This window comes from Pelophylax lessonae (assembly GCF_965119305.1).
Source record: "Pelophylax lessonae genome assembly, chromosome: 12".
Lineage (NCBI taxonomy): Eukaryota > Metazoa > Chordata > Amphibia > Anura > Ranidae > Pelophylax > Pelophylax lessonae.
The window spans coordinates 137,099,209-137,113,657 of NC_138779.1; the positions used below are offsets into that span (position 1 = coordinate 137,099,209).

The following is a 14,449-nucleotide window of genomic DNA, read 5'->3' on the forward strand; positions in this document are numbered from 1 at the left end:
AAAAAAAACATAAGCATTATAATTTTCCAATGCTGGTCTGACCCTGATCATTTTTTTGAGCATTTAAAGATCAGAATGATTGACTACAAAAACCAAAAGGCTAAATCCAAAAGGGTCAGAAGGTTTTATCTTCTTATAGGCATAATGTTTTATAGAGCCACATTTCTTACACAACAACAAATTTACACTGTGACCTTGGCTACTTATCAGAGTCCCACCAAAGCCTTGTTAACCTGAGAAATAAATATATACGTATTTAATATTCCTCTAGAGCACTCATAAAAGATGTTGCTGCTCCCTGTGTGTGTAGAAGCAGCAGCATTTCAGAGAGGATCCCCGCGGTGAAGCTAAAAATACAGGATATTACACATTGTTTTTACAGCTCTCAGCGGCTCAGCTGAGATTTTCTGCAGCTGAACTATCACGACTCTACAAGTGATTGTTCATCGGTGCAACATTAATGTACCTATCATAACCTCCCTGTTGCCTAGACTAAAAAAAAAAAAATGGTATTTCACTAACACAAGCACATTTCATTGCACGTGCCACCTTTAACCATTTCCTATTCCCAAGGGCAAAAAAAAAAGGGTATTGTTTTTTAAATCCAGTTTATGACTTACTGTAGCTTCAGGCCTTAGTACTCTTTTTTTAAATGAAAAGTGCTGACAGGTGGGTCTGGGTAAGTCTCTCCCGTCCTGTCGGCAATTTTGTTATGCTTATGTACACCGAGCCACTCATGAGCAGCTCAGTGTACAGAAAAGGCATTATTCTGTGCTAGGAGGAACTACCATGTGCGAGAGTTATGTCATCACAGCCTAGCCAATTAGGATGCCCAAAGACTGTGAACCCCAAAGATGACAGGGTGAAGATGGAAGCACTTGCAATGGAGGGGAGAGCTGACATCATGGCGCTGGAAGGGGTCCTTTTTGTAGATAAATATGTCATAATGTCACAAGATGTTGTTCATACTAGCACATTATGGCTAAAAGCTCCAGGGGGCTGATTTTTTTCAAATTTCTTTGTTGATGGTTTAGTTCAACTGTAAGGGTGACCCAATTACCCCACACCTGATTACAACATTGAAAGAATAAAAATTGTAATGAAGCCCAACTGAAATCCCATACATATTAAGTGTGTGTGTGTGTGTGTGTATATATATATATATATATATATATATATATATATATATATATATATATATATATACATACACATACATACATACACACACTATCTCACACAGTATCTCACAAAAGTGAGTACACCCCTCACATTTTTGTAAATATTTTATATCTTTTCATGTGACAACACTGAAGAAATGACACTTTGCTACAATGTAAAGTAGTGAGTGTACAGCTTGTATAACAGTATAAATTTTCTGTCCCCTCAAAATAACTCAACTCACAGCCATTAATGTCTAAACCGCTGGCAGAAAAAGTAAGGACGGCCCTAAGTGAAAATGCCCAAATTGGGCTCAATTAGCCATTTTCCCTCCCCGGTGTCATGTGACTGGTTAGTGTTACAGTTAAGGTCGCAGGTGTCTGCAAGTTTACACTGTTATACAAGTTGTACACTCACTACTTTACATAGTTGCAAAGTGTCATTTCTTCAGTGTTGTCACATGAAAAGATATAAAATATTTACAAAAATGTGAGGGGTGTACTCACGTTTGTGAGATACTGTGTGTGTATTATATATATATATATATATATATATATATATATATATATATATATATATATATATATATATATATATATATATATATATATATATATATATATATATATATATACACACACACACACACACACACACACACACAAATTGATTTTCTTCAAAAAGTAAATTTATTTCAGTAATTCAATTCAGAAAGTGAAGCTCATTCTATAGATTCATTACACAGAGTGATATATTTGAAGCATTTCTTTCTTTTTAATGTTTTTGTCTTACAGCTGGTGAAAAACCAAAATTCAGTATCTCAGAAAATTAGAATATAAAAAAAATATTTTAATACAGAAATGTTGGCTTACTGAAACATATGTCCATGTATAGTAGAGTATGCACTCAATACTATGTAGGGGATCCTTTTGCATGAATTAGTGCATCAATGCGGTATGGTATGGGGGCGATAAGCCTGTGGCACTGCTGAGGTGTTATGGAAGCCCAGGTTACTTGGACAGTGGCCTTCAGCTCCTCTGCATAGTTGGGTCTGGTGTCTCGTCTTCCTCTTGACAATACCCCACAGATTCTCTATGGGTTTTAGGTCAGGCGAGTTTGCTGACCAATCAAGCACAATGATACCACGATCATTAAACTAGGTGTTGGTACTTTTGGCAATATGGGCAGGTGCCAAGGCCTTGCTGGAAATTGAAATCAGCATCTCCATAAAGCTGGTCAGCAGAGAGAAGCATGAAGTGCTCTAGAATTTCTTATTGGAGGACTGCGTCGACTTTGGACTTAATAAAACACAGTGGACTGACACCAGCAGATGACTTGTGGAAACTTCACACTAGACCTCATGCAACTTTGATTCTGTGCCTCTCCACTCTTCCTCCAGACTCTGGGACCTTTATTTCAAAATAAAAGCAAAAGAGGACTTTGGACCACTAAGCAAAAGTCCAGTCCTTTTTCTCCTTAGCCCGGGTAAGATGCTTCTGATGTTGTCTATGGTTCAGGAGTGTCTCGACATAAGGAATGCGACAGTTTAAGCCCATGTCCTGGACAGCTCTGTGTGTGGGTGCTCTTGAAGCACTGACACCAGCCTTAGTCCACTCCTTGTTAATCTCCCCTAAATTCTTGAATGTCCTTTGCTTCACAATATACTCAAGGCTGGGGTTATCCCTGTAGCTTATGCACCTTTTTCTACCACACTTTTTCCTTCCACTCAACTTTCAACTATTGTGCTTGGATACAGCACTCTGAATAGACAGCTTCTTTAGCAATGAACTTTTGTGACTTCTTGTGGAGGGTGTCTTCTGGACAACTGTCGAGTCAGCAATCTTCCTTATTATTGTGTGACCTACTGAACCAGACTGAAAAACCATTTAAAACCTCAGGAAATCTTTACAGGTGTTTTGAGTTAATTAGAGTAACACCATATGGTTTATTTACTAAAGCTAAAGCATGCATAATTAGTCACACTTCAGCAGAGAAACCAATCAGCTTCGAGGTTTTATTGCCAAAGCTTAATTGAACAAGCTGAGGTTAGAAGCGGATTGGTTTCTCGGCAGAAGTGTGACTAATTTTGCACTCTCTAGGCTTTAGTAAATAAACCCCCTGAGTCTACAATATTGAACTTTTTCACAAAACTCTAATTTTCTGAGATATTGAAATATGGATTTTTATTAAGCCATAATCCTAAAAATTAAAAGAAAGACAATGCTTGAAATGTATCACTCTGTGTTTAATGAATCTATATATGAGTTTCACATTTTGAATTTAATTACAGATATTCTAATTTTAGATAAATAATATTTTTATTGTGTATATATATATATATATATATATATATATATATATATATATATACATACACACACACAGCCAGATCGACATGTACTAATAACCTCCATTTCAATAGTCTTGCCTCGACATTCCTGTTACAGTACTGGGCAGAATCTCAATATAGGGAGACTATACTGCAACTTTCCTGTTACAGTATTGGGCAGAGTCAGACACATAAACCCTCCCTTCTCTGCAATACAAATCAAGACACTTGTACTGGAGGTGTGGCTGTTACTCATCTATGCCAGTTGCACTCCTTTATCCCAGAGCTTTGTGAATGTTGTGAAGCTCCACTTTGTAAAGAATACCCAATCAGCTGCAAGGAAAAAAACAAAAAACGAAAACAGCATTTTTGCTTGCTCATGATTGGATGATCGAAATCAGCAGCGCTTCACCACATTTATTAAGCTCTAGGGAAAATGAGTGCAGCTGCACTCTAGTCTATTTGCCTTTAGCAACTCGATCCCAATGTGTTTAGACAAGTATCTAAGTAAGTAAAGTATGTAAAGTAAGATTTAGTAAAGGTAATAAGCAATGCACATAACACATGTAGTTGAGTGTTCTATACTCAAATAACAAATAATCTTCATGAATAAAAGCTACTAAAGATATTTGATACTGAAATACTTACTGATGGTGTATTAACTGCTTCCTCCTCTAGGAATGTTGTTTCAGCCTGGCAGCTGCCTTGTGGGTATGAAAATGGCTCTACAGTGGAGGCTTCTGGGAGTACAGGCGCTCTCATCATTCTCACATTTTGTGGCATGAGGTTCACTGGAGACACCACTGTGCTTGCCTAATGAGAAATAGGCAATAAAGGGTCAGTTTAACAAATATTTCCAGATGGCATCAAGGCTATATGAAATTTTCACAGCCCTGGTGCACCATGGAATAAAATAAACTCTAAGTATACTAGCTCAGCAGAAATGTGGCATATTGGCTTAAGTATACTGAAAAAAATATTTACATTTTGTAGGAAACATCATTTAGACTGCAATTAAGTAAGGAAATTTAAGAAACATTATTACAATATAACTAAACTCCAAAACCTTCCCAAATGAGACAATATATAGAAGTAGGGTAATAATATAAAAGAAGGCAATTTGTTTTTAGTTATGAATGGTCAAGGAGAAGCGCTTGTGTCAGGTTTGCAATCTGTAGAAATGTGCCCAACGAAATAAAAAAACAGCAATAAAAAAATTCGAACTCTTCCTAACAATGTTGAAAGGTGAAAAGTACCTGGACTGCACTTCACTTTTAGTACAGTTGTGTTTTGTATTTAAATGTTCTTCGGAAGCTTCCTTTCCTTCACTAAGTCCAGTTGCTAAAGTTGCTAAAGCTTCTATCTCTAGCATTATTGTAAAATGCAAAGTGCTTCTAATTCAATCATTGTATTATATTTACAGTCATTGCCAAATAAAATTACAAATACAACTTTTAAATGAAACCACAAATAAGATTTTCTTCATGGCACAATCTTTAGTGAAGGACTTCGCCTTTCATGTGACATGGCTCCAACTAAACGGTCTCTTTAAGCAGCTGCAAGTTGTTCCTGAACACTTAAGTAGTACAATGGGCAAACCCCACTAAACCCACCTTCCCAATCTTTTTTTTTAGTTTGTGTTCATCTTTGCTAGGTGAAACGCAAAAGATAGCCACACGTGGATCAAAATTCAGCTGGTTCTGCAGGCTTTGGCTAAATTTCCATCCATGCATGGGCAGGCTGGTTGTATAGAAGTTGATCAATCAATAACCCCTTTGTACAACCAGCCTATTGGGTTCTCCCCAAACAATCAGCGGTTCAGGTTATAGCCAGCAACACAGATTAGTGTGGAACCCAATAGCTCAGCGGGAGGATTCCCCCCATCCACACATTCGAGGGTCATTTTTTTCCATTCAACCCACTGGTTGATCAAAAAAATAAACTATTAATGTATGGCCTGCTTAACAGGCAGCTGATAATAAAACCAGTAACAGTACCATTGTACCATGGAAATATTTGCTAAAGACAGCTTTTTCTTTTATGTTAAATGTATAGGCAAAGTTTATTGCTTTTTGATTTGGTTAGGGTAGAGAAGGGTAAAAATACCTGTCATTTTGTTTTTTTGCAGTCTATGTACCATTGGGAAAAATTCCCTTCAGTTCCTGTCCCAGAGACGCAACAGAAAATTAGATGAAACCCCCTCTTGAACAGGAGTCCCCATTGAAAGACTTTCCCTCATTTCCTCTTCTAAAGGGGCAACTCTAAAAGGTTGGATTTTCTTACAACAATTTATTTCTTGGCTACAATGGTCACCAGTAAAAATAAGGGGATACATCTCTCCACTGGGAACTTAGAGAGCAATAAAACATGGACAGAGAGTTTTAGCTAGTCTATCCCCAATCTAAACAAAAAAAAAGTCAGCAGGATGTACAAAATACCTACAACTGAGTAGAGAACCCAGTAAACTATGGATGGCTTTTGGTTATGCAGTAATCCAGGACTATCAGATCCATAAATTTGATTAACTGTAACTGACAAGTTAATTTCTGCTACTTTTAATATACACTGTGTAAATTCTATATAGTGATAATAACACTTTATAAAATTGATTTCTGGACTATAAAAAGGTATGAGAACCATTTTATTAGCTTCAATCCATTTTTCCATGATGGAAACACTATTCTGCTTTAAAAATCAATACATAACTGTATGCATCTAATCTAATGAACTGTAAGCTTTCGCACACTGCGTATATTCAGACTGTCATTCAATGCATCATGTCGCCTACCCATTTCATGTGATATTTCACAGTAAACAGATGAATCTTTGACTCATAAAGGTCAATTATTGTTATTTACGTTTATTTCAGAGCTAGTCATGCTATGAATAAGGCATTTCAATGCACGAAATGGAGCATCTGCGGTGTTAAATTTAATATACATCAAGTGCTATGCCGGATCTAACAGTGTCGGATTATTTTTATACACTTCTTTTACTCAAAAATTACCAACTAAATTTAACACTCCATTCCATTAACATTTGTGTATGAAAATCGCCAGGATTTTGAAATCAGTCAGAGAAAGTCAAGGTTATCCAATGGCAGCCAAAGTTTTTTACTGCCGACTTCAAAGTTACTCTGAAATCAGTCTTAAAGGGCTATTACTGTCTAAACACTAAATACACATCATTTACTATAACAATGCACAGAAAATTCAGCATTTTAGCAAGAAACCTTGCTGTCAATATGCTTATATAGATCTCATGGGAATGTAAAAGCTACGTAGCTCTTACCCACAGCTGCAAACATATTATACTTATATATATATATATATATATATAAATAAAATAAATGCATATAGTCAATATACTCCAAACAGATACAAAGCCATCTTTAAATATATACCAAGTATATAATACACTAAGCCATCTTTGAAGAAGCTCTGTAACATACTTGCAACAATGCAGGTAAAAGCACAGAAAAATTAGGTATTTTAAAAGCGTAATTGCAGTGCTTTTCTTTCCATTACTGATTTACTTGCAATGTGCCTTTGAACTTGCTAGAAAATGTGAGTACTACAGCCTACTCCCTAGCACAGCCCTTATACCTTGCATGTCATAGCCATCCAAGTACTCTGTGCGCTGATACCCTCATCTTTCTACACAAAATTTTATTTAGCGGACAGGGAAGAAATGCATTTGTGGTAGAATATACGCACTTACTTGCACTATTGTGTGCTAAACATACAATGCCCATTTATTTTGAATAGGTTTCCAAAGCTCTGCAATGCATTTAGGGTGCGTTCATAAAATGTGCAGAGACTTGTATTTTTCTGCACCTGTCAAACACCGGTCTCCACAAAAAAAAAAAAAAAAGTTTTCTATGTGTCCTGTCCATACCACAACAGTGGTGTCATGTGCATTTTTATTCTGTGTAGGAAAATGTATCCTGCTATGGGTTCGTTCACGGTGACCTGCAGTTTTCCGTACTGGATAAACCCCAGTCACTTGCAGAGAACTACATTATAAAACTAGAGTCTGCACATGGTAAAAACAAGCTCAAAATATTCTATGCATGCCACTTCTTTGCACTGTATAGGGACCACAGTGCATCTCATTGTGCCACATCCTTTTCCATGCTTTGAGGTAAAGCTGGGTTCATACTACTCACAGAGGAAAATCCTCGGTGCTCTACCAGTCTGTTAAAGTCCCAGCCCCCTGACTATAAGCAATCTGTATTGGCTCCCTCTGTCTGCCTGTGAGTTCTGGAACAATGCCCTGCAAACCACAGAAGAGGACCTCCTCCATCGGATTTGTGTCTGTCTGAATGTGACATGGTGAGTGTTTCCCCTCCCAGCAAGGTAGCAGCGCTTAGCTCAGTGTAAAATAACAGCCTGCCCACAGTCTAGTTCTCTGACCTGTGTGCTTCCTCACCCCCATTTATTTCCCCACCCCCACTTGTAGGTCACCTCTACATCCCTAAAAGATAATGTACCCTGCCCTGTGCACTCCATCACTCCCATTTACTTCCCCATCCCCACTTGCAGGTCACCTCCACATCCCTAAAAGTATAATGTACCCTGCCCTCCAATTTACTTCCCCTTCCCCACCTACAGCCTGGCATTATATATATATATATATATATATACATATATATACACACACACACACACACACACACACACACACACACACAGTTAGGTCCATATATATTTGGACAAAGGAACAATTTTAGATTATGTCAGGTATTTACCAAAACACATTCAAGCTATAGTTATACAATGGATATGGGCTGAAAGTGCACACTCTTAGGTTTAATTTGAGGGTATGTACATAGTTTAGGAATTACAGGCCTCAAGAATAGCCTAGCCACCACCCCCGCCCATTTTTTTTCAAGGGACCAAAAGTAATTGGACAATTTATTCAAAAGCCGTTTCATGGCCAGGTGTGGGCTACTCCCATTTTTTCTTCATCAATTAGGCAGGTAAAAGGTCTGGAGTTGATTCTAAGTGTGATATTTGCATTTGGAATCGATTGCATCAATTTGATCAAATTGATTGCAACCCTACATCATGCATTCAAATGAGCTGTTAATGCAAATGAAACAGGCCATTGTAAGGCTTTAAAAAAGAAACAAATACATCAGAGAGATAGCAGCAACTTTAGGAATGGCCAAATCCACAGGTTGGTACATTCTGAGGAAGCTCAGCAACATAAAAAGGACTGGACGTCCACAAAAAACAATGGTGGATGATCGCAGGATCCTCTCTATGGTAAAGAAAACCCATTCCATGTCAAAACCTAAGGCAGAAAGACACACAAAGAACAACTGAAGTCAGCTGCAGTTAGAGGCTGGCAAAGCATCAGAAAGGAGGAAACCCAGTCTTTGGTAATGTCCATGGGTTCCAGACTTTGGGCAGTCATCACCTGTAAAATGATTCTCACCAAAATATTAAATATGAACATTTTATTTAGGATTTAATTAATTTGCCTAATTACATTTAAGCCCCTGAAAATGGGGGGACTGTGTAAAAATGGTTGCAGTACCAAAAATTTGTACTTGATATTTATGTTCAACTCCTTGAATTAAAGCTGAAAGTCTGCACTTCATTTGGGTTTTAATTTTATTCTGGTGGCATACAGAGCCAAAAGTATGAAAAATGTGTTCAAATATTTAGGGACCTAAAAAAAAAATCATCTATATATCCATCTATCTATCCACACATATATATATATATACACACACACACACACATTTTTTTTATTTTAAGGTTGCACTTGTTTGTCCAAAAGCACTATTTTTGTTTGTTTATGAAACTGTTTTATTTATAAAGATGGTATATATCACAACGGCTAAGACCCCGATCACACTGGGGCTATCCGACTTGCTGGGGCGACCTCACAGGTCGCGACGCGCAGCTCGCGCCGCGACCTCGGAGCGGCCGGCACGGACTTCATATCATTGAAGTCAATGCAGGTCGCTCCAGGTCGCCACAAAGAAGCTCCGGACCCTTTTTCTAAGTCGGAGCGACTTGTGTCACTCCTATTAGAACGGGTCCACAGCTTCTCTATGGCAGGCGACCTACGGCGACCTGTCAGGCGACCAGGTCGCCTGACAGGTCGCCCCAGTGTGAACGGCTGCCATAAATAACAACATGTTATTAGATTTTTGCTCCAGGAGTATATAAGGAGTTTGGGAATTCAATAGAAATGCCTAAATAATGCATTACAATTGAACTAAACCCATTCGATTTTAGTAGACTAAAATGTACGGGAGATTTTAGTTGACTAAATGAAAATTGAAAACTATTTTCTTTTTCTTTTTCCAAAAAAATATTTTCATCATAGTTTTCGTCAATTGGCTAAATTCTAATTTTATTTTCATTAGTATTTGTCACTGAAAACATACAGCTGACAAAAACTATAATGAAAATATTTTCGGCAACTAAATTAACACTGGTGCTGGCTGCACAGCAGTGACATAAGCTAGTCAGTCGAGTAAAAGCAGAGGGCAGCCCAAGAATGACCTTATCAGTGAGTTACATAAATATCGGGGTATCAAACAATGCTCATGTATGGGTTTACTGCACTGAAATGGTAACGGGTCCACTTTAAAATACTACGAGTTAAAAAAAGCTACGATCCTCTAACAGACAGTCTGTGACCTTCACCAAGGTTGTTTTTACTTCCAACACCATCGATAAGATGAAAACATTTCATGAATGGATTAGGCAGCACATAGCGAACACAAGCTACTGCGTAAAACCTATTGTTCACTTAATGCTGGGAGACATGAAAGAACTTGCTATGCAGATAAGAGCTTAGATTTTACAGAACACTCTCCGCTCCTGTCACATGAAATCTTGACAGCTGCTTTCTTGGATTCCTTGTTCTTTTTTAAGGAGGTGATTTGCTCAGGACGCTGTGCAACAACCAGTTTATCTTTTATATCACAGTAATTATTGTTATTGACAGAACATTACCTCCTGTTGGTTTGGTTAATAGGCCATGCAGCTCTGGATACGAGTTGGGAATGTAAAGTGAAAAAGGTTTATTACCAAGTCACGCCTAATTTAGACACCGGGATATCTGACAGTCATTTTACTAAGCTAGAACGATTGTTATTTACGATAATGACCGTTATTTTCCACCATGGGAGCCAATGAGAAGTGAAAATAACTATTGTTATGGCAAATAACATATGCGTTATAGCTTAGTAAACTGAGTTGTGTTTAAATGGTCAGGAATAGACTGGGCACAATAGCATTTTCTAGAAAAAAATGAATAAGGTAACAAATGAAAAATGTAAGCCCGTTGAGGCTTATGTAGGAACAAGTACTTTTTTTTTTAGCAACCAAGAATCTAAGTTTTAGCGTCAACTCTGCGTTACAGTAATGACAGATGGGAAATGGCCAGCTTCTGTTTTTTTCTAGCACCCTTTTTCATATACAAGTTTAAAAACTTTTGGTCACAGGAAGGAAGATCTTTCATCAATTTTAATTAAAATGTTGAATAAAAACCTAATTAATGAAAAGATCTATCAAGCAATGAGAGGCTCTGTCTGCGTGTATCAGGTCACAGCACTAACCAAACGGCAATAGTCTTCTACTTTTCTGACAGCTGCAAACTCATGGAAGATAAAATCCGATTGGCAGATATAGGTTACTTTATTTTTAACACGATTAATCCTTGCATGGAGTTACTAGCCAAGCCAGGAGGAACAAAATAAGGAGTGAATCTTCTAGGTCCCATCCCCAGCTGATTAAATGGGGTTGATTTACTAAATAGCAGGTAGGCTGTTCACGCTGCAAAGGAAGTTGCACTTTGCAAGTGAATTTTCCCCAGAGTTTAGTAGATGTGGTGAAGTTTCACGATGTAAAGAATAGCCAATCACATACAAGGAAAAAAAATAAATAAAAAATCACACATAATTAGATGATGACAGTCTGTAGAGCTCCACTTCATTCACTATGCTCTGGGCAAAATCCCTTACAAAGTGCAACTTTTCTTGCAAAGTGAACAGTCTGTTTGCCTTAAGTTAATCAACCCTAATGCCTTTAATCTATTGCTTTTAATGCAAAGCCATAAAAACAATTGAATGCATTTACAAAGAGCCACAGAGGAGAAATGCTGCATAAAGCAGCCAGCCTAGTTGCGTTTAGCTCTGCCTGTCCCACGATATCTTTGGCGGCCAGTTGTGAGCAAGTTTTCAAAATCATCAATTAGGGTGCAATTACATATTGTTTGCAATAACTGCACACATAAAGAGCCCAGATTTGCATGTCTGAAGGCCAGCTTTATTAAATAGATGTAAAAACGCTAGGCCAATGAGGACTGCTCTCTAAAAAGAGGAAAAGTGAAAAGGTCACTTTTTGGAACATATACATATAATTTATCTGCATACATTCAATGAATTAATGTGGATTAAAATTGTTCTTCTGCTCAATTTTTTTAATCCTTACTTGCTCAGTTTGATAAGATAATATATACAGTTTATTATGTCTGATCTTACAGTTCAATTACTATTAGTGGGAATCACTATTAGATTAATTCAGAATGAAGCCGGAAGCATCGTTATAAAGTTACAAGGGGTTCTCGTCTGCCTGATTTTTACATTTAAACGTTCCTTTTTTCATTTTGGGAAATTGATTTGGCATAGTATAGATAAAAATGTCTACTGCGGTGAATGGTTAAAGGGAAGTGTGTGGCAGCTTGGCTACTCGTATGTTGCTTATACTCTATGGATTCAATTAATCCATGTTGTAGGGGAGCCTGGTGCCTACCAGCGATCTCCCAATATAGTGTCAGATCTCAAACTTTGGAGATGGATTTGCAACTGTTAGGTATGATAGCACCAAGTGCTGTAAAATCAAACAGAATTTTGTGGGTGGCGATACAAAGGCGAGTATAAACTTACCCATAAAGTTTACCTTCATCACGCCCCATGCAATATGGGATTAACAGTTTGAGTCTTTCATTAATGCCATACATTGATGGCAACAATGGATATTGAGACATACAGCTTCCACACAGACATACTGTACCTGCACCTTAATCATATGAATGTGCCTTTATGCATGCTTTAGAAAAACACAGTCTTGTTTGTTAGTGATGGGGTAGCCAGGCTATATAGTTACACATCACTTCCATTGTGTGTATGTATGTTAAGAAGTCGGTAATCTGATAAATCTGTCACTCAGCTATAATTATAATAGCTTCCAACATACCCCACCCCTTAATAACAATGTACAAGATTGTTCCAGTAACATTGCCTAACACAGACCGATATTACATAACCAGAACTAGTCATCTGGTTTTATTTCATTTACTTCAATAGATACTGGGCAAGCCTACCTCTCGTTGGCTTTTCTATTATCAGAACTCAAAGACTCTCCAGGCAAAATGAAAGGCATTTACTGGAAAGCTCTAGTTGAATGTGATACCTACAGTATATATAACTGCTCCACAGGCTTTTTTTCATTTATTATCATTAAATGTAACTCCATTTTTGTTAGGATCCGTTCACACCAGAACTCTGTGCGGGAAACTCATGTTCCTGTACGATTCCTGGTGTGAAGCGGCACTTCAAAAGGGCTTTTCCCTTTGCATGGTGATGTAAAGTCGAACGCAAATTAAAAAAAAAAAAATATGATTTACATCCCCTTTTTGCATCCACTTCCTGGCTTCCTTGAACTAGACATAGCCTTGGCTACATCGAGGACCTCTTGGAAGGCAACGTTACTAGTGTCTTCAAAAAGATCAAGTACCTAGCTACATGATCTTGCAGGTTTCAGGTACTGTGCATGTGCTGAATGGCATGACCTTACCAAAACAAAAAACTTTCACTTCTATATGTATTATGGCTGTTTAAGGGTCCATTCACACCAGGGTGCATTGGGATTGTGTAGGGTGGCTATTCCAGCAAAATGTCGTCTCCCATGTGCCCGGTTCACACCACCACCGAGCGTGCAGGCAAAAAAGGTAAGGCAGGCCATACTTTTATTTTATCCAGCCCAGTACAGTACAAGGCAATCCACTGCCTTGCACCATGTGGTGGTCAGCAAAACTTTATGAAATGTTACTCTGTGACATATAATTTAAGTTTATTAAAAAAAAAGGAACAGTGCGATGCATCACAGATGGTGAATTGGCACTGCAGTTGTCCCGCCTCATCTTACCGCAGACCAGTCGCTGCTATGCAACACAGCAGCTGGTACGCACAATACCCCAACTTTGATGAAACAGCTGGTTTTTACTAGGCATCTTAATTGTGCCTCCTGATATGTCTGAATTCTCCCTGACCTCTCAGGCTTTGTGGTTTCACTGTATTGTTGTCTTCTTATAGATTTTGGATTATCCTAATGCCCCATACACACGTGCAGATTATCTGAAGACTTTTGTCTGTAGATTTACCAAAACCATATAATATGAGGTCAAACCTAAACACTTTCAATTTGTATGCAATCCGGCAGGCCCTTGCACTACATAGAAAAGGTAAGTCTGCAGACAAAAGTCTGCAGATAATCTGCACGTGTGTACGGGGGCATAAGACTGTCCTAAAAGACTTGTCTGATAATCATGGGATCTGGGAACATTTAGTAATAACAGAAGAAGAAGCACCGGATGGCCAAAGATCGAGACAGAAAATCAATGAGATGTACATCATTTTAGATTTGTTCACCAGAATAGGAAGGTAAGGCATTGTTCAAATAATTGATTTGTATAAGTTGTTTTTAGATCCCAACGGTTCCAGATTTTATTTTATTTTTTTTCAGCATTCTATGGGCTATCTTTCATTTTTAATAAGTCTACCAGTCTCATGTTTTCTTGCACGGTTTTCCTAGTGGCAGGATGATTGTGTTAGTTGGGTGCACTTTAATGGTGTAATAAATAGTACAAAGGAGTAGAGTACTGTAAGGGAGTCAGAAAGGTTTTCATTAGACCTTTGTACTGCCTATGTTG

At 37.9% G+C, this 14,449-nt stretch overlaps 1 protein-coding gene across 1 annotated transcript in view; it reads right to left on the reverse strand.

The window, feature by feature from the left end:
• Positions 1-14,449, reverse strand: part of SIK2 (salt inducible kinase 2) — a 151,945-nt gene that overhangs the window by 26,765 nt on the left and 110,731 nt on the right. Inside the window, exon 8 of the mRNA XM_082273178.1 lies at positions 4,139-4,303. Coding sequence (XP_082129304.1) covers positions 4,139-4,303 — 165 coding nt within the window. The remainder of the gene's footprint in view (positions 1-4,138; positions 4,304-14,449) is intronic.